Source organism: Salvelinus fontinalis, unplaced genomic scaffold, assembly GCF_029448725.1.
Source record: "Salvelinus fontinalis isolate EN_2023a unplaced genomic scaffold, ASM2944872v1 scaffold_1910, whole genome shotgun sequence".
NCBI classification, from domain to species: Eukaryota; Metazoa; Chordata; class Actinopteri; order Salmoniformes; family Salmonidae; genus Salvelinus; species Salvelinus fontinalis.
The window spans coordinates 1-19,998 of record NW_026602119.1 but is presented as its reverse complement, the minus strand read 5'-3'; the positions used below and the strand labels follow the sequence as shown (position 1 = coordinate 19,998).

At 46.8% G+C, this 19,998-nt stretch overlaps 1 protein-coding gene across 1 annotated transcript; it reads left to right on the top strand.

Annotated features, from left to right (window-relative positions):
* The first annotated feature begins 565 nt into the window (after nt 1-565).
* LOC129850293 (coiled-coil domain-containing protein 146-like) lies at nt 566-19,683 on the top strand. Its single transcript, XM_055916756.1, has 17 exons — nt 566-577; nt 1,271-1,353; nt 1,949-2,138; nt 2,246-2,446; nt 2,537-2,679; nt 2,768-2,977; nt 7,595-7,652; nt 8,265-8,441; nt 8,817-8,890; nt 9,199-9,426; nt 12,856-13,042; nt 14,884-14,976; nt 15,183-15,353; nt 16,514-16,602; nt 18,275-18,439; nt 18,537-18,612; nt 19,531-19,683. The coding sequence occupies exons 1-17, from the start codon at nt 566-568 to the stop codon at nt 19,681-19,683; spliced, it is 2,310 nt and encodes a 769-aa protein (XP_055772731.1).
* Nucleotides 19,684-19,998: the final 315 nt, after the last annotated feature.

Genomic DNA, 19,998 nt, shown 5'->3' with positions numbered 1-19,998 from the left:
TGTAGTCCTATGTGTCTCTATACCTGTAGTCCTATGTGTGTCTCTATAGCTGTAGTCCTATGTGTGTCTATACATGTAGTCCTATGTGTGTCTCTGTACCTGTAGTCTTATGTGTGTCTATACCTGTAGTCATATGTGTGTCTATACATGTAGTCCTATGTGTGTCTCTGTACCTGTAGTCTTATGTGTCTCTATAGCTGTAGTCATATGTGTGTCTGTACCTGTAGTCCTATGTGTGTCTATACCTGTAGTCCTATGTGTCTCTATACCTGTAGTCATATGTGTGTCTATACATGTAGTCCTATGTGTGTCTCTGTACCTGTAGTCTTATGTGTGTCTATACCTGTAGTCCTATGTGTGTCTCTATACCTGTAGTCCTATGTGTGTCTCTATACCTGTAGTCCTATGTGTGTCTCTATACCTGTAGTCCTATGTGTGTCTCTATACCTGTAGTCCTATGTGTGTCTTAATACCTGTAGAACTCATTAACCTCTTGATGCAACCAGCCCCAGGTAAATAATACATTATTCTATACCTTCGTTATTCTCCATGTTCCTTTTAAGACATGGGGTTTCCAGTAAACTTGCAGTGCTCTGATAAACTGTAATGAATCCAAAGTATCAGTTATTTTCTGCCAACTGTAGCTCCCCGGTGAGGTGAAGTCTTTATAACATATCACAGTGTGGTAGTTCACTCTGATCTAAGACAATCACCTAAAACATCAGTGATGCACACACGTGTTGGCTGTTTGATGTGTCTTTCATCATTCCAACCATCACAGCCTGGCTCTGTGAAGATCAGCCTGGCTCTGTGAAGTTCAGCCTGGTTCTGTGAAGCTCAGCCTGGCTCTGTGAAGTTCAGCCTGGCTCTGTGAAGTTCAGCCTGGCTCTGTGAAGATCAGTCTGGCTCTGTGAAAATCAGCTGGATAAAGATACTTCAAGGCTGGAAGACTTTTCTCGCTAAATAGCAACTGAATTGCATTTACGGATATGGAGTTCTGTTTTTGTTCCTTTGTAGTTGAAGCAAACACAGATGTTCTGTAGCGTTGGCACGGTGATAAACACCATAGAGAGATGGGGGGTAAACAACAGACTTGTTTACAGCCACTGGAACTATCTAATCTGTGTGGTTGAGCTATTATTTGACATGTGCACGGAGAGCTAATCGCTCTGTGGTCAGATGGAGAGACATGGATGGCTTCCCAGATGCTGGTTCTGGTCCAAGGCTTTAGGCAGATGATTATTGAAAGAAGGATTTTGTTCTCTTGTAGCTGTTCTCTACTGGGAAGATCAGCGGGACCAAAGCAGCGAAGCTCAAAGCCAGTTTCAGCCTGCTCCATGACACCTTGAAAAGGTAAGTGATCTCATCTCTCCCTGTCCACAGACGCACCTTACATGTTTATATGGATAACACAAGCCACTCTGTATGAGGACTGGACTGGACCTGTGCCATATTATTGACCCATCAGTACCTGTTTAAAATGACCCATCAGTACCTGTTTAAAATGACCCATCAGTACCTGTTTAAAATGACCCATCAGTACCTGTTTAAAATGACCCATCAGTACTTGTCAACTTGACACAACTGTGGGAAGCATTGAAGTCAACATGGGCCAGCATCCCTGTGGAACACTTTAGACACCTTGTAGAGTCCGTGCCCTGACACATTGAGCCTGTTCTGAGGGCAAAAGGGGGTGAAACTCAATATTGGAAAGGTGATCTTATTGTTTTGTAGACTCAGTCAATAACTACCCTCGGACGCCCAGTTGAGGTGACAGTCTGTGACAGAGGCTAGTCCCGACCAGCATCTGTGTCTGTGTACCACTAGGACCTGTGTGATTCCCCTCCTTCCTGAGGGTGATGAGCTGAGTCAGCTGACCACATCTCTGCCCTGTCATATGACCCATCAGTACCTGTGTCTGTCTGTGACCCCCATCTCCCCACCCCAGCTCTCAGCAGTCAGAGATCTGTCTGTGTCTGTCTGTGACCCCCATCTCCCCACCCCAGCTCTCAGCAGTCAGAGATCTCTCTGTGTCTGTCTGTGACTCCCATCTCCCCACCCCAGCTCTCAGCTCTCAGCAGTCAGAGATCTGGCTGTGTCTGTCTGTGACTCCCATCTCCCCACCCCAGCTCTCAGCAGTCAGAGATCTCTCTGTGTCTGTCTGTGACCCCCATCTCCCCACCCCAGCTCTCAGCAGTCAGAGATCTCTCTGTGTCTGTCTGTGACCCCCATCTCCCCACCCCAGCTCTCAGCAGTCAGAGATCTGGCTGTGTCTGTCTGTGACTCCCCATCTCCCCACCCCAGCTCTCAGCAGTCAGAGATCTCTCTGTGTCTGTCTGTGACTCCCATCTCCCCACCCCAGCTCTCAGCAGTCAGAGATCTGGCTGTGTCTGTCTGTGACCCCCATCTCCCCACCCCAGCTCTCAGCAGTCAGAGATCTGGCTGTGTCTGTCTGTGACCCCCATCTCCCCACCCCAGCTCTCAGCAGTCAGAGATCTCTCTGTGTCTGTCTGTGACCCCCATCTCCCCACCCCAGCTCTCAGCAGTCAGAGATCTGGCTGTGTCTGTCTGTGACTCCCCATCTCCCCATCCCAGCTCTCAGCAGTCAGAGATCTCTCTGTGTCTGTCTGTGACTCCCATCTCCCCACCCCAGCTCTCAGCTCTCAGAGATCTGGCTGTGTCTGTCTGTGACTCCCATCTCCCCACCCCAGCTCTCAGCAGTCAGAGATCTGGCTGTCTGTCTGTGACTCCCATCTCCCCACCCCAGCTCTCAGCAGTCAGAGATCTGGCTGCTGCAGGAGGCCAAGCGGTTCAGAGCAGAGCTGGAGCGCCAGCAGAGAGATCTGGAGGAGGCTGAGCAGTTCCCTGAGGGGCCGGACACAGAGGTCAGCCGCATGAGACAGCAGCTCCTCAAGTTCCACAACGACCTGCGACAGGCAGAGGAGAGGGACTACCAGATGAACTACCAGCTAGAGTGGTGAGGACACACACACTGATTAGAGCCTAGCGTAGAGAGAGAGAGTCTGTGTGTGTGTGTGTGTGTTTCTGTCTGTCTGTCTGTGTGTCTGTCTGTCTGTCTGTCTGTCTGTCTGTCTGTCTGTCTGTCTATGTGTTTCTGTCTGTCTGTCTGCCTGTGTGTGTCTATGTGTGTCTGTATGTGTGTGTGTGTGTGTCTGTCTGTCTGTCTGTCTGTCTGTCTGTCTGTCTATGTGTGTCTGTCTCTCTGTCTGTCTGTCTGTCTGTGTCTGTTTGTGTCTGTCTGCCTGTGTGTGTCTGTCTATGTGTGTCTGTCTGTGTCTGTTTGTGTCTGTCTCTGTCTGAGGTTAAGGGTAGGCCCAGCTCTTGAGCCACTTTAGTCCAGTCAGTCCAGGAAGTGGTATGTGTGGCATGTAGCCTAGGGGTAAGAGCGTTGGGCCAGTAACTGAACGGTCGCTAGTTCGAATCCCTTAACGACAAGGTGAAAAATCTGCCATTGTGCCCTTGACGAGGCACTTAACCCTAATTGCTCCAAGGTTGCTGTTAATAATGGCTGACCCTGGATGTGACCCCACTCTGAGGGTGTCTCAGGGGGATATGCATTAAACACATTACCACTTCACACACACGTATATAATGGAACAGGACAAATATAACCCACCAAATGATTCATCATTATTAGGTGTGCCTCTGACTCCAGCCAGCTGTGTCACTAGTCTCCTCCACTTGTTCTCAACAACACTCCTGTCCTTGTGTCCGAAAGGTCAAGCACGCCTCCGAAACACAGCACGGAAAAGAACGCTGCTGTCCTCTCTCTGCACAACACACACACAGTTCAACTGAAAGGCCACAGAGGGGCCATTGGAACATTGCTTAGCAACTGATGAAACAAGCTTGTGTAAAAAACAAAGAAATAGGACATGAAAGGAAAGGTCTCTTCATCAGTCATTTAATCAGCAAGGACTAGAATACGGCTATGGCTGTCCCAAATGGCACCCTATTCCCTATATAATGCACTACATTAGACCAGGGACCATAGGGCTTTGGTCAAAAGTAGTGCACTACATAGGGATTAGGGTACCATTTGAGACGCACACTATGATTCACCAGCGATGGGGCCTAGAACACATTGTTCCTGAAGATGTGGCCTTCGTATCAGTGGGTAAATGATATTCACATTGTTCCTGAAGATATGGCCTTTGTATCTGTGGGTAGATGTTGTTCCTATTGTTAAGATGAGAAGACCTACAGCAGTAATTGAAATTTGAGGCTAAATGAAAACCATTGCTTACATTGCATTCTGACTAGATGTTGTAATGAACTCTGCTGTCTCTTGTTGTATATTATCTTGTGGATGTGTATAGCTCTGACAGTCCGTTTGGCAGCCTCCTCTCTTCCTCTGCTGAACTACCCTCCATACGACAGACAGATGCTCACTGGGAAGATATGTCTTCAGATGTGCAGTGTTAAGCCCTTGATCACAAGCCAGACAGATAGACAGGAATTCAACTGTCAGTCATTTTAACTTCAAATGCAGTATTTACAGATGACCAGGAAGCAACGCGAGTGCTGTGAAAGTAGCCTGGAGGGCTGTCTATCCACCCAGAGATTTCTCACTGAGGATATTTTACAAGTGTCAGGAATGTAATATCGACCCCTGGACTTAAATATCTGATCCCTGTCAACAGTTGAACTCAGTTGAACCTTTCACATAGTAGCAACAAACCACTGTTTTACTCAGATGTTGCCAAGAAACTCTCAGAATTTGACCAACACTTTTCTGAAAGCAATACATATTTTCAGTATGGCTACATGGCTATATTTCCCTGCCTTTTTATCAACTGAGTTACAGTAGAACCCTGGTCATCTGTCCTCCACCACTGTGTTAGGGGTTGAGCTAAGGCCTAGGCTAGGTCACTGTGTTAGGGGGTTGAGCTAAGGCCTAGGCTAGGTCACTGTGTTAGGGGGTTGAGCTAAGGCCTAGGCAAGGTCACTGTGTTAGGGGGTTGAGCTAAGGCATAGGCTAGGTCACTGTGTTAGGGGGTTGAGCTAAGGCCTAGGCAAGGTCACTGTGTTAGGGGGTTGAGCTAAGGCCTAGGCAAGGTCACTGTGTTAGGGGGTTGAGCTAAGGCCTAGGCTAGGTCACTGTGTTAGGGGGTTGAGCTAAGGCCTAGGTAAGGTCACTGTGTTAGGGGGTTGAGCTAAGGCCTAGACAAGGTCACTGTGTTAGGGGGTTGAGCTAAGGCCTAGGCAAGGTCAATGTGTTAGGGGGTTGAGCTAAGGCATAGGCAAGGTCACTGTGTTAGGGGGTTGAGCTAAGGCCTAGACAAGGTCACTGTGTTAGGGGGTTGAGCTAAGGCCTAGGCTAGGTCACTGTGTTAGGGGGTTTAGCTAAGGCCTAGGTAAGGTCACTGTGTTAGGGGGTTGAGCTAAGGCCTAGACAAGGTCACTGTGTTAGGGGGTTGAGCTAAGGCAAGGTCACTGTGTTAGGGGGTTGAGCTAAGGCAAGGTCACTGTGTTAGGGGGTTGAGCTAAAGCCTAGGCGAGGTCACTGTGTTAGGGGGTTGAGCTAAGGCCTAGGCAAGGTCACTGTGTTAGAGGGTTGAGCTAAGGCCTAGGCTAGGTCACTGTGTTAGAGGGTTGAGCTAAGGCCTAGGCTAGGTCACTGTGTTAGGGGGTTGAGCTAAGGCCTAGGCTAGGTCACTGTGTTAGGGGGTTGAGCTAAGGCCTAGGCTAGGTCACTGTGTTCGGGGGTTGAGCTAAGGCCTAGGCTAGGTCACTGTGTTACGGGGTTGAGCTAAGGCCTAGGCAAGGTCACTGTGTTAGGGGGTTGAGCTAAGGCCTAGGCAAGGTCACTGTGTTAGGGGGTTGAGCTAAGGCCTAGGCAAGGTCACTGTGTTAGGGGGTTGAGCTAAGGCCTAGACAAGGTCACTGTGTTAGGGGGTTGAGCTAAGGCCTAGGCTAGGTCACTGTGTTAGGGGGTTGAGCTAAGGCCTAGGTAAGGTCACTTTGTTACGGGGTTGAGCTAAGGCCTGGGTAAGGTCACTGTGTTAGGGGGTTGAGCTAAGGCCTAGGCAAGGTCACTGTGTTAGAGGGTTGAGCTAAGGCAAGGTTACTGTGTTAGGGGGTTGAGCTAAGGCCTAGGCTAGGTTACTGTGTTAGGGGGTTGAGCTAAGGCCTAGGCAAGGTTACTGTGTTAGGGGGTTGAGCTAAGGCCTAGGTAAGGTCACTGTGTTAGGGGGTTGAGCTAAGGCCTAGGCAAGGTCACTGTGTTAGGGGGTTGAGCTAAGGCAAGGTTACTGTGTTAGGGGGTTGAGCTAAGGCCTAGGCTAGGTTACTGTGTTAGGGGGTTGAGCTAAGGCAAGGTCACTGTGTTAGGGGGTTGAGCTAAGGCAAGGTTACTGTGTTAGGGGGTTGAGCTAAGGCCTAGGCTAGGTCACTGTGTTAGGGGGTTGAGCTAAGGCCTAGGCTAGGTCACTGTGTTAGGGTTTGAGCTAAGGCCTAGGCTAGGTTACTGTGTTAGGGGGTTGAGCTAAGGCCTAGGTAAGGTCACTGTGTTAGGGGGTTGAGATAAGGCCTAGGCAAGGTCACTGTGTTAGGGGGTTGAGCTAAGGCAAGGTCACTGTGTTAGGGGGTTGAGCTAAGGCAAGGTCACTGTGTTAGGGGGTTGAGCTAAGGCCTAGGCTAGGTCACTGTGTTAGGGGGTTGAGCTAAGGCCTAGGCTAGGTCACTGTGTTAGGGGGTTGAGCTAAGGCCTAGGCTAGGTCACTGTGTTAGGGGGTTGAGCTAAGGCAAGGTCACTGTGTTAGGGGGTTGAGCTAAGGCAAGGTCACTGTGTTAGGGGGTTGAGCTAAGGCCTAGGCTAGGTCACTGTGTTAGGGGGTTGAGCTAAGGCCTAGGCTAGGTCACTGTGTTAGGGGGTTGAGCTAAGGCCTAGGCGAGGTCACTGTGTTAGGGGGTTGAGCTAAGGCCTAGGCTAGGTCACTGTGTTAGGGGGTTGAGCTAAGGCCTAGGCTAGGTCACTGTGTTACGGGGTTGAGCTAAGGCCTAGGCTAGGTCACTGTGTTAGGGGGTTGAGCTAAGGCAAGGTCACTGTGTTAGGGGGTTGAGCTAAGGCCTAGGCTAGGTCACTGTGTTAGGGGGTTGAGCTAAGGCCTAGGCTAGGTCACTGTGTTACGGGGTTGAGCTAAGGCCTAGGCTAGGTCACTGTGTTAGGGGGTTGAGCTAAGGCGAGGTCACTGTGTTAGGGGGTTGAGCTAAGGCCTAGGTAAGGTCACTTGAGCATATTGCACAGCCACTTGTTTCCTAAGCTTGTCGTGAACGTTGGTCACTTTTGCATCTTCTCTGTATTTCTGAGAATTTGTGTTCAAGTTCCTTCCTCTTGTTCCTTCCTCTAAATCAGGGGTGTCAACATCATTCCATGGAGGTCCTAGTGTCTGTGGGTTTTAGGCTTTTCTTTTCAGTTAACCCCTAGACAACCAGGTGAGGGGAGTTCCTCACTAATTAGTGACCTTAATTCATCAGTCAAGTACAAGTGAAGAGTGAAAAGCTGCAGACGCTCGGCCCTCCGTGGAAGGAGACTGACACGTGTTGTACATGATGCCGTGTCTGTTTACAGTCTCACAGAAGAGAAGCTTTGCCTGGAGAAGGAGTATGAGACTCAACCCAAACCAGTTGTAAGTATGTCAGTGCAACAGTCACAGATTTACCTCCCGTTGATAGTCATTCACATGATCTGTCCCATCATACACCTGGCACCACAGCATCACATTCCTTCATGTCACCTACAGTAGTAAATCACTCATTTAGAAGCAGAGAAATGGCACACACAGTGACAGGACAGAGAAACAGACGGTGTCTTTGCTGCCAGGCATCCTTGTCAAAATGCTTGATTGATGAGGCTGGCTTCTTGACAGTTCAGTCTCCTCATTGTCATTGGGTTGTGGTACCATACATGCTTCTGTGTCTACCACTAAGAGAGGCCCGATCATTGATCTAATGATATTTTACATTACTGCTTTAATGAACTTTTTATTACAGTTGGTTTGGTTACAGTTAAACAGTAGTTACTTTTTAACACCCAGTTAAGCAACACTATAATCACATGGATGTATATAATCAAATTCCCAAGAATGTCACGACCCAGCTATTAGCTTTGATATCCGCTTCAAATAGCTGGCACAGTACTGTGTGTGTGTCCATGATTTGCACTTGCATGAATGTGTATTTGTGTCAATGTTGATGTATTTTGTATGTCCCATAAGCCATTGCTCCTGGTGTGTCCTCAGGAGCTGGAGAAGCGTGCGAAGGCCCTGAAGGACAGCAGTGAGGAGCTGAGGAAGGAGGTGTCTCAGAGGAGACAGGAGATACACAGCTTGCTGGAGGACGTGGAGGCCAGACACAAACTGATGACCAGGGAGCAGAGAGAACTGGACCACAAGAAGGACATCATAGTAAACAACCAGGTGACTGGTTGGAGGGGGCACAAGGGGTGGCAGAGGGGGGGGGGGGGGGGTTGCAGAGAGGCAGAGGGTGGCGGCAGAGGGTGGCGGCTGAGGGTGGTGGCAGAGGGGGATTGGTGGCAGAGGGGCGGTAGAGGGGTGGTAGAGGGTGGTATAGTGTGGGGAGAGGTGGTAGCGGGTGGTAGAGGGGTGGCGGAGGGGTGGTAGAGGGTGGGGAGGGGTGGTAGCGGGTGGTATAGTGTGGGGAGAGGTGGTAGAGGGTCAGTCTTGTGTTTAAAACAACATAGAGAAGGGCATTATATAAAACCATTGAAGTAGAAGAGCTCATTAGTTTTCCTATAATGTCCTTCTCTGTGGTGTGTTGTCGTGTGTCCCCAGGCTGAGTTGGCCCAGCTTCTGTCTGTGCCTGGCCAGCTGGGGAAGGAGATTGAGAGGATCAACAGGAAGAAGATGTAAGATGTGGCTGGCTATGAATCCATGTACTGGTGATGTGCTATACGGAACCTTCATAACTAACTCTGTAGCTACTAAAGCAGGAAGTAAGGCCATGTTCATGAGTCATGGAAAGGAGACTCAACATAAATCCTGAACCATTCCACAGTTTTTTGGGGCACCTACCAAGAGTAAACGGCCAACCCTACAGACCAATGTCTCTGTCAAAACTGGCTGGAATGACATCTTTGCAAGCTGTTTTGCTCGCTGGGTTAAGCTTACAGTCTACCAGCCTGGTGTAATGTATGTCTTCCTCTGTGGTGGCCAGGGACGTTGAGAAAAGTAAGGCGGCCCTGGACGAGCAGCTGTCTGAGGTGGCGGCTCTGCAGAAGATGACGGAGGCCCGCTGTCGCTCCCTGGAGGAGGAGAAGAGGGAGGTGAGGAGGCAGGTGGAGGGGCGCAGGGCACACCTGGAGGCTGCCGAGAGGGAACACAGCATGCTGCAGAAAGAGCAGGAGATGACCAAGGAGAAGGAGGTCATTATGATGGGACAGAGGTACAGGACTGCAGACAATGTCTATGTATCTAGAGCAGCATCTGTATGCAGCGATAGTACATACAGTTGAAGTCGGAAGTTTACATACACCTTAGCCAGATACATTTAAACTCATTTTTTCACAATTCCTGACATTTAATCCAAATACAAATTCCCTGTCTTAGGTCAGTAAGGATCACCACTTTATTTTAAGGATGTGAAATATCTGAATAATAGTAGAGATAATTATTTATTTCAGCTTTTATTTCATTCATCACATTCCCAGTGGATCAGAAGTTTACATACACTCAATTAGTATTTGGTAGCATTACCTTTAAATTGTTTAACTTGGGTCAAACGTTTTGGGTAGCCTTCCACAAGCTTCCCACAATAAGTTTGGTGAATTTTGGCCCATTCCTCCTGACAGAGCTGGTGTAGCTGAGTCAGGTTTGTAGGCCTCCTTGCTTGCACACGCTTTTTCAGTTCTGCCCACAAATTTTCTATAGGATTGAGGTCCTATTGAGGTCAGGGCTGTGTGATGGCCACTCCAATACCTTGACTTTGTTGTCCTTAAGCCATTTTGCCACAACTTTGGAAGTATGCTTGCGGTCATTGTCCATTTGGAAGACCCATTTGCGACCAAGCTTTAACTTCCTGACTGATGTTGCTTCAATATATCCACATAATTTTCCATCCTCGTGATGCCATCTATTTTGTGAAGTGCACCAGTCCCTCCTGCTGCAAAGCACCCCCACAACATGATGCTGCCACCCCCGTGCTTCACGGTTGGGATGGTGTTCTTCGGCTTGCAAGCCTCCCCCTTTTTACTCCAAACATAACGATGGTTATTATGGCCAAACAGTTCTATTTTTGTTTCATCAGACCAGAGGACATTTCTCCAAAATGTACGATCTTTGTCTCCATGTGCAGTTGCAAACCGTAGTCTGGCTTTTTTTATGGCGGTTTTGGAGCAGTGGCTTCTTTCTTGCTGAGTGGCCTTTCAGGTTATGTCGATATAGGACTCGTTTTACTGTGGATATAGATACTTTTGTACCCGTTTCCTCCAGCATCTTCACAAGGTCCTTTGCTGTTGTTCTGGGATTGATTTGCACTTTTCGCACCAAAGTACGTTAATCTCTAGGAGACAGAACGTGACCCCTTCCTGAGTGGTATGACGGCTGCATGGTCCCATGGTATTTATACTTGCATACTATTGTTTGTACAGATGAACGTGGTACCTTCAGGCGTTTAGAAATTGCTCCCAAGGATGAGCCAGACTTGTCGAGGTCTACACATTTTTTTTCTGAGGTTTTGGCTGATTTCTTTAGATTTTCCCATGATGTCAAGCAAAGAGGCACTGAGTTTGAAGGTAGGCCTTGAAATACATCCACAGGTACACCTCCAATTGACTCAAATTATGTCAATTAGCCTATCAGAAGCTTCTAAAGCCATGACATAATTTTCTGGAATTTTCCAAGCTGTTTAAAGGCACAGTCAATTTAGTGTATGTAAACTTCTGACCCACTGGAATTGTGATACAGTGAATTATAAGTGAAATAATCTGTCTGTAAACAATTGTTGGGAAAATTACTTGTTTCATGCACAAAGTAGATGTCCTAACCGACTTGATGTCCTAACCGATGTCCTAACCGATGTCCTAACCGATGTCCTAACCGACTTTCCAAAACTATAGTTTGTTAACAAGAAGTGTGTGGATATCAAGGCACAAGGCGAGACCCAGATGCAGACACAGGAGGCAGATGGTTGGAGTCTTACAGGGTTTATTAACCCAAAGGAGTAGGCAAGAGAATGGTGGACAGGCAAACAGGTCAAAACCAGTTCAGAGTCCAGGAGGTACAGAGTAGCAGAAAGGCTCGAGGTCAAGGCAGGCAGAATGGTCAGGTAGGCGGGTACAGAGTCCAGAACAGGCAAGGGTCAAAACCCGGAGGACTAGAAAAAGGAGAATGCAAAAAGCAGGAGAATGGGAAACCGCTGGGTGACTTGGAAACATACAAGACGAACTGGCACAGAATGACAGGAAATACAGGGATAAATACACTGGGGAAAATAAGCGACACCTGGAGGGGGTGGAGACAATCACAAGGACAGGGGAAACAGATCAGGGCGTGACAGTGGAGTGGTTGAAAAATGAGTTTTAATGACTCCAACCTAAGTGTATGTAAACTTCCCACTTCAGCTGTACATTACACTGTTGATACATTGTTTATTGTATCACTGCCTTCTCCTGAACATGTTTTATTACGTGAGGTAAATCCCTGGATAGTGATGTTCCCACCATCTTGTTTTCAGGGGTTCCCAACAGAATAAACAACAATGCATAAAAACACAAACTGTTGGGGCCACATGCACAGAACAAACAGAGCTCGATGTGCCCAGTAAGAGTCAGAACATTTTCTAATTATCCCCCATTCATTTTGACAAGGTTTTCAATCATTGTAATGTGGATGCATTAGGTTGTATTGTCCCCATTAGTCCAGACGCTGTCTCTCTTCAGAACCACAACTGCTGTAGAACCCCCCACTGGGACCTGCAGTGCCTGTACTGTTTCTCCCCTCTGGCCATAGCACAAGGACGGCACAAAAACCCATTCCACTGTAACTAGACTGAGATGGGAACCATATGCAGCTTCTCTATCTTACTGGTTCTATGTAGTCTTTGGCAGATATAAGGGGACAGTGCTGTGGGGAACAATGATAATGGGGTTTTCCTATGAGTTCTCTCTCCCTCTCCCTCCCTCCCTCACTCTCTCTCTTTCTCTTTCTCTCTCTCTCTCTCTCTATTTCTCTTTCTCTCTCTGTATCCCTCTCTCTATATCTCTCCGTATGCCTCTCTCCCTCTCTCTCTCTCTCTGTATGTCTATATCTCTCTGTCTCTCTCTCTCTATATCTCTCCGTATGCCTCTCTCCCTCTCTCTCTCTGTATGTCTCTCTCTCTTTCTCTCTCTCTGTATGTCTATATCTCTCTGTCTCTCTTTCTCTCTCTCTGTCTCTCTCTGTATCTCTCTGTCTCTCTCTCTCTGTATGTCTCTCTCTCTCTGTATGTCTATATCTCTCTGTCTCTCTCTCTCTGTATGTCTCTCTCTCTCTGTATGTCTATATCTCTCTGTCTCTCTCTCTCTATATCTCTCCGTATGCCTCTCTCTCTCTCTCTCTCTGTATGTCTCTCTCTCTTTCTCTCTCTCTGTATGTCTATATCTCTCTGTCTCTCTCTCTTTCTCTCTCTCTGTCTCTCTCTGTATCTCTCTGTCTCTCTCTCTCTGTATGTCTCTCTCTCGCTGTATGTCTCTCTCTCGCTGTATGTCTCTCTCTCTCTCTCCCTCTGTCTGTATGTCTCTCTCTCTCTGTCTGTATGTCTCTCTCTCTCTCTCTGTATGTCTCTCTCTCTCTATCTCTCTCTCTCTCTCTCTCTCTATCTCTCTCTATTTGTCAGAGGTATGCTGGACATCAATACAGGCCACTGCATCATGGAAAGGAAGAGCGTGCATGAGAACCTGGCACGAAAGCAGCGTGAGAGGGACCGGCAGCTCAGAGAGCTGAAGAAGGTGGAGCTGCAGCTCAAAATGGCCCAGGATGCACTGGTCCACACTCAGCTACTGCATGACAAGACCAAGTATACGGTTAGTTCACAGTTCACACACTAACACCAAACAGGCCCAGGATGCACTGGTCCACAGCTCAGCTACTGCATGACAAGACCAAGTCTACGGTTAGTTCACAGTTCACACACTAACACCAAACAGGCCCACAATGTTCTGGTCCACAGCTCTGCTGCACGACAAGTCAATGGAGTTCACAGTTCACACACAGCTCCTGCACGACCTCCACTTCCAATATGTATGGACTATGTAATGGTATCGCTCTCTCACTTTCCAATGATTTATCTGTCATTATTTATTTCCTCAGTTGAATTCTGATCTAATTGAGCTTCGCCGTCTGCCACAGTTGTATAAAACACTATGCAGCGGAGGGAAGGGCTACGTCCCAAATGGAACCCAGTTCCTTACAATAGGGCACTACTGTAAAAGTTGTGCACACTCTTAGAAAAAAGGGTTCCAAAAGCGTTCTTCGGCTGTCCCCATAGGAGAACCCTTTTATAGTTCCAGGTAGAAAGAACCCTTTTGTGTTCCATGTAGAACCCTCTGTGGAAAGGGTTCTACGTGTAACCCAAAAGGGTTCTACCTGGAACCAGAATGGTTCTACCTGGAACCAGAACGGTTCTACCTGGAACCAGAACGGTTCTACCTGGAACCAAATAGGGTTCTTCAAAGTGTTCTTCTATGGGGACAGCTGAAGAACCCTTTTATGTTCCAGATTGTGCACTCTTAGAAAAAAAAGGTGCTATGTAGGGAATAGTGTACCATTTGGAAGGTAGCCATGGTAATAGTGGTTTTATGGTAATAACAGCCTCTCTGTAATAACTGCCATTGTTGATGCTTTATGATTGACTGGTTTAATATAAAGCCTTGTGTTGTGTGAGACAACAAACCCAACATAATAACATGATCTAATGATTAACCATAATTATGTCCCAGTATTATTCATGGCATGTTCTACCATTGCCATTCTCCCATTCCACCTCAATCATTCCTCAATTAACCATTACAGTTTGTATGTGTGTGTTTCTCTGGGGGTTAAAACTGGGTTTTAATAAGATACATTTCTGTGCTCTGAAAAGGACAATAAAGTTTTGTTCTTCGACAGTATTTGTGCTCAAACAGAGACAGGTCATATCTGTTTAGACATTAATACTAGGAGAGGTTGTTGTTTACAGAGGGATGTCAAACAGAGACAGGTCATATCTGTTTAGACATTAATACTAGGAGAGGTTGTTGTGACAGAGGGATGTCAAACAGAGACAGGTCATATCTGTTTAGAGACATTAATACTAGGAGAGGTTGTTGTGACAGAGGGATGTCAAACAGAGACAGGTCATATCTGTTTAGACATTAATACTAGGAGAGGTTGTTGTGACAGAGGGATGTCAAACAGAGACAGGTCATATCTGTTTAGACATTAATACTAGGAGAGGTTGTTGTTTACAGAGGGATGTCAAACAGAGACAGGTCATATCTGTTTAGAGACATTAATACTAGGAGAGGTTGTTGTTTACAGAGGGATGTCAAACAGAGACAGGTCATATCTGTTTAGAGACATTAATACTAGGAGAGGTTGTTGTTTACAGAGGGATGTCAAACAGAGACAGGTCATATCTGTTTAGAGACATTAATACTAGGAGAGGTTGTTGTGACAGAGGGATGTCAAACAGAGACAGGTCATATCTGTTTAGAGACATTAATACCAGGAGAGGTTGTTGTTACAGAGGGATGTCAAACAGAGACAGGTCATATCTGTTTAGAGACATTAATACTAGGAGAGGTTGTTGTTACAGAGGGATGTCAAACAGAGACAGGTCATATCTGTTTAGAGACATTAATACTAGGAGAGGTTGTTGTTACAGAGGGATGCCAAACCCAAAAGTGACAGGATTCTAAAGACGAGACAGGAGATACAGTTAGAAGTGGACAAGCTGAAGAGAAACTTGATTCATCAGGTAAAAAGCATATGTTTGAATTTCTGTGTTTGTGTGTTTTTTTTATTTGTGTAAGGCATAAACGTGTGTGTGTGTGTGTGTGTGTGTGTGTGTGTGTGTGTGTGTGTGTGTGTGTGTGTGTGTGTGTGTGTGTGTGTGTGTGTGTGTGTGTGTGTGTGTGTGGTGTGTGCTTGTGTGTGTGCGTGTGTGTGTGTGTGTGTGTGTAGCAACCAGTAGCTGAGGTGGAGACCCAGCTGATAGAACAGTGTGTGGAACAGGAGAAGGAGCTGATGAGACAGTCTCACAGACACAGAGAGGAGCTCCACACCCTCTGTTGTCTGACTCAGATCAAAGCTGATGAGAGAGAGCAGAAGTCCAGGGACCGCCACAGGGCTGAGGTAAAACACATCATATCAGATCACTATAGAACATCGCACCATCAATGTTCCCTCCCATTTTTTGGGGCAAATTTCAGGTCTGCTGAGCGCGAATTTGAACGTAGTGAAAATTCTGTGCAACTTCCAGCGCGCGTTACTGTGCACACTGAGGCTGTACCCGCTTTAAGTTACAGCTTTAACAGTGACTATGTAGGCTACTGTGGCTATTTGATCATAATGTAGGCCTACCAGAGTGGCCTACCATCAAAAACAATGGAGAACATGTATCCCATAACATTTAAGCATGGAAATATCTGTTCTGTCATTCAGCCGACAGTAGCAGCCAATGTGTGGTGTTCAATGTGGACCTACAGTCCATGAGACTTTAGAAAACAACATGCAGGGCTTCACATGAACCTGTTTGACTGAAGATGTTGCTGTTGTTTGATGCAAGACTCCACTTTACACAAAAAATGCATTATTATTCCCATACCATTATTACAGAGAATCAGGCAAATTATTGAAGCCTGTCTCAAAATACAACACTGCCCCTTTAAGATAAAAAAAATCTCTTTACCTGACTGGCTTTTCAAAGATGTCTAGTAATGTACAGGTGTTGTGGTCTTGTAGGAAGCCACCACTCCCCTATTGACGACTACAAATGATCTTGAACTGGGCTGATAACTCACTAACCAGAAAAGGACATGAACAAAATGTGCACACGCTGCTACATGCAGCTCTCGCTTTGATCTCAAAACAAACGCATCTACTATCGACCGCTCATGTTGTAAACACAGCCCAGTTCAAAGTGAATGGCACAGATCCATATATGGCAATGGTCTATTTGCATATAGACCTGAGATAACACACACAGTCTGAGTTAAGTAACACACAGATTGTGACGTAATATGTCCACAGGTAATCCAAATAACTCGAGCAACAGCGACATGCCTGAGGTAACAGGCCTTTGCTGCAATCATTTACTACAGCTACCGTAATCAGTTACAGTGTAGCTTCAGCATGACTCTGGTAATGGTTTCCATAGTGACATGTTGATGTTCTCAACAAAACAACAAAACACACTAGCTAAGACTATCTTTCTTGCACATTGGGGAAAGTTGACTCATCAGCTTTTACTAAGATGAGAAGAAAGATCATGTATTATTTTAATGTCTCAACAGCAAAGATACAATCGCATCAAGCAAGAGGTGAGAGGCAAGAGTCTGGTGATCCATGAACTCAAGAAGCAGAACCAGGAGGTCCAGTCCAGGTATCTCTCCCTCTCTGCTGAATGGAGACCTTAACGCCTAGCCTTAACCCTTAACCTGTAACCTTAACGCCTAGCCTTAACCCTTAACCTGTAACCTTAACGCCTAGCCTTAACCCTTAACCTGTAACCTTAACGCCTAGCCTTAACCCTTAACCTGTAACCTTAACCCTTAACCTGTAACCTTAACGCCTAGCCTTAACCCTTAACCTGTAACCTTAACGCCTAGCCTTAACCCTTAACCTGTAACCTTAATGCCTAGCCTTAACCCTTAACCTGTAACCTTAACCCGTAACCTGTAACCTTAACGCCTAGCCTTAACCTGTAACCTTAACCTTTAACCTGTAACCTTAACGCCTAGCCTTAACCCTTAACCTGTAACCTTAACGCCTAGCCTTAACCCTTAACCTGTAACCTTAACCCTTAACCTTAACGCCTAGCCTTAACCCTTAACCTGTAACCTTAACGCCTAGCCTTAACCCTTAACATGTAACCTTAACCCTTAACCTGTAACCTTAACCCTTAACCTGTAACCTTAACGCCTAGCCTTAACCCTTAACATGTAACCTTAACGCCTAGCCTTAACCCTTAACCTGTAACCTTAATGCCTTAACCTGTAACCTTAACGCCTAGCCTTAACCCTTAACCTTAATGCCTTAACCTGTAACCTTAACGCCTAGCCTTAACCCTTAACCTGTAACCTTAATGCCTTAACCTGTAACCTTAATGCCTAGCCTTAACCCTTAACATGTAACCTTAACGCCTAGCCTTAACCCTTAACCTGTAACCTTAACGCCTAGCCTTAACCCTTAACATGTAACCTTAACCCTTAACCTGTAACCTTAACCCTTAACCTGTAACCTTAACGCCTAGCCTTAACCCTTAACCTGTAACCTTAATGCCTTAACCTGTAACCTTAACGCCTAGCCTTAACCCTTAACCTTAATGCCTTAACCTGTAACCTTAACGCCTAGCCTTAACCCTTAACCTGTAACCTTAATGCCTTAACCTGTAACCTTAACGCCTAGCCTTAATCCCTAACATGTAACCTTAACGCCTAGCCTTAACCCTTAACCTGTAACCTAACGCCTAGCCTTAACCCTTACCTTAACCCATAACTCTAACCCCTAACCCTAACCTTAACCCCTTACCTTAACCCCTAACCTTAACCTGGAAACCTAACCCCTAACCCTAACCCCTTACCTTAACCTTTAAACCTAACCCCTAACCCTAACCTTAACCCCTTACCTTAACCTGTAACCCTAACCTTAACCCCTAACCCTAATACCTTAACCCTTACCTTAACCCATACTCCTAACCTTAACCTGTAACTCTAACCCTAACCCCTAATGCCTAGCCTTAAGCCATAACCTTAACCCATAACCCCTAACATTAACCCCTAACCTTAACCCTTACCTTAACCCCTAATGCAGTTCAGTTCAGACATACCTGGAAAATAACGTGTCTGGGAGGCTAAAGATTTGAATGCCTACCTTGATTCATTTCAGTGTTTCCTCGGTGCCAATACAAACTCTCTCTGTCTCTCTCTCTCTCTGTCTCTCTCTCTCTCTCTCTCTCTCTCTCTCTCTCTCTCTCTCTCTCTCTCTCTCTCTCTCTCTCTCTCTCTCTCTCTCTTTCTCTTTTCTTCCCTCTCCTTCTCCCTCCCTGCATCTAGGCTTGGTGTGTTTGCCAAGCTGTACGACAACATCAAGGGTGATAGGAACAAGTGTATGAACCTGATCCAGATGGCCTCCCAGAGAACAGCTGAGATGAGAGAGAAGTTCAAGATCCTGGACAACGAGATTGAGATCCTCAGAACCAACGCCATCAACAAAGAGAAGTGAGATAGAGAGCACATCCTGTCCTCACAAGAACATTCTGACGTTCACCACCCTGTTTAGATGTGAATGATTAACATCCCGTGTATGTGTCCTCAGGCTGCTCCAGAAGTCCCGTCTGAAGCACTTCCACAGCCACACCGTCAGAGACAGCCTGAGGAGCGACATCTCCAAGGTGATTTATCCTACCTGATTAATAAGGAAATCCTGCTCTTCTCACTCCATCCTCTAGACATAATAGCATCGACCTACCGCACTATAAAGGAAATAGGGTGCCATTTGAGACTCAGCTCTCTGGGTTATGATGTTTCTCTGTTCTGATCCCATCTCCAAGGTGACCTGGGTTAGGGTTATGATGTTTCTCTGTTCTGATCCCATCTCCAAGGTGACCTGGGTTAGGGTTATGATGTTTCTCTGTTCTGATCCCATCTCCAAGGTGACCTGGGTTAGGGTTATGATGTTTCTCTGTTCTGATCCCGTCTCCAAGGTGACCTGGGTTAGGGTTATGATGTTCCTCTGTTCTGATCCCATCTCCAAGGTGACCTGGGTTAGGGTTATGATGTTTCTCTGTTCTGATCCCATCTCCAAGGTGACCTTGGTTATGATGTTTCTCTGTTCTGATCCCATCTCCAAGGTGACCTGGGTTAGGGTTATAATGTTTCTCTGTTCTGATCCCATCTCCAAGGTGACCTGGGTTAGGGTTATGATGTTTCTCTGTTCTGATCCCATCTCCAAGGTGACCTGGGTTAGGGTTATGATGTTTCTCTGTTCTGATCCCATCTCCAAGGTGACCTGGGTTAGGGTTATGATGTTTCTCTGTTCTGATCCCATCTCCAAGGTGACCTGGGTTAGGGTTATGATGTTTCTCTGTTCTGATCCCATCTCCAAGGTGACCTGGGTTAGGGTTATGATGTTTCTCTGTTCTGATCCCATCTCCAAGGTGACCTGGGTTAGGGTTATGATGTTTCTCTGTTCTGATCCCATCTCCAAGGTGACCTGGGTTAGGGTTATGATGTTCCTCTGTTCTGATTCCATCTCCAAGGTGACCTGGGTTAGGGTTATAATGTTCCTCTGTTCTGATTCCATCTCCAAGGTGACCCAGGGGCTTCATGAGATGAGACAGAAGAGGGAGGAGCAGAAGCTGAACCTGGGCCGGCTGACCCACATGATCAACTACCATGAACAGAACCTGCTACAGATGAGGAAGAGCCACGACAACGCCGTGCAGAGTCGCAATGACAGGTGAGTCTGTCTGTCTGTTTGTCTGCCTGTCTGTCCGAAGAGGAAGAGCCATGACGCGGCCATGCAGAGCCACAATGACAGGTGAGTCTGTCTGTCTGTTTGTCTGCCTGTCTGTCCGAAGAGGAAGAGCCATGACGCGGCCATGCAGAGCCACAATGACAGGTGAGTCTGTCTGTCTGTTTGTCTGCCTGTCTGTCCGAAGAGGAAGAGCCATGACGCGGCCATGCAGAGCCACAATGACAGGTGAGTCTGTCTGTTAGATGAGGAAGAGACAAAACACAGCCATGCAGAGTCGCAATGACAGGTGAGTCTGTCTGTC

Coding starts and splice junctions, on each gene's coding strand:
- LOC129850293 (XM_055916756.1), top strand. Junction 2,447..2,536: donor GCAGTCAGAGATCTGGCTGT/GTCTGTCTGTGA, acceptor TCCCCACCCCAG/CTCTCAGCAGTCAGAGATCT. Junction 9,427..12,855: donor GTCATTATGATGGGACAGAG/GTACAGGACTGC, acceptor TCTATTTGTCAG/AGGTATGCTGGACATCAATA.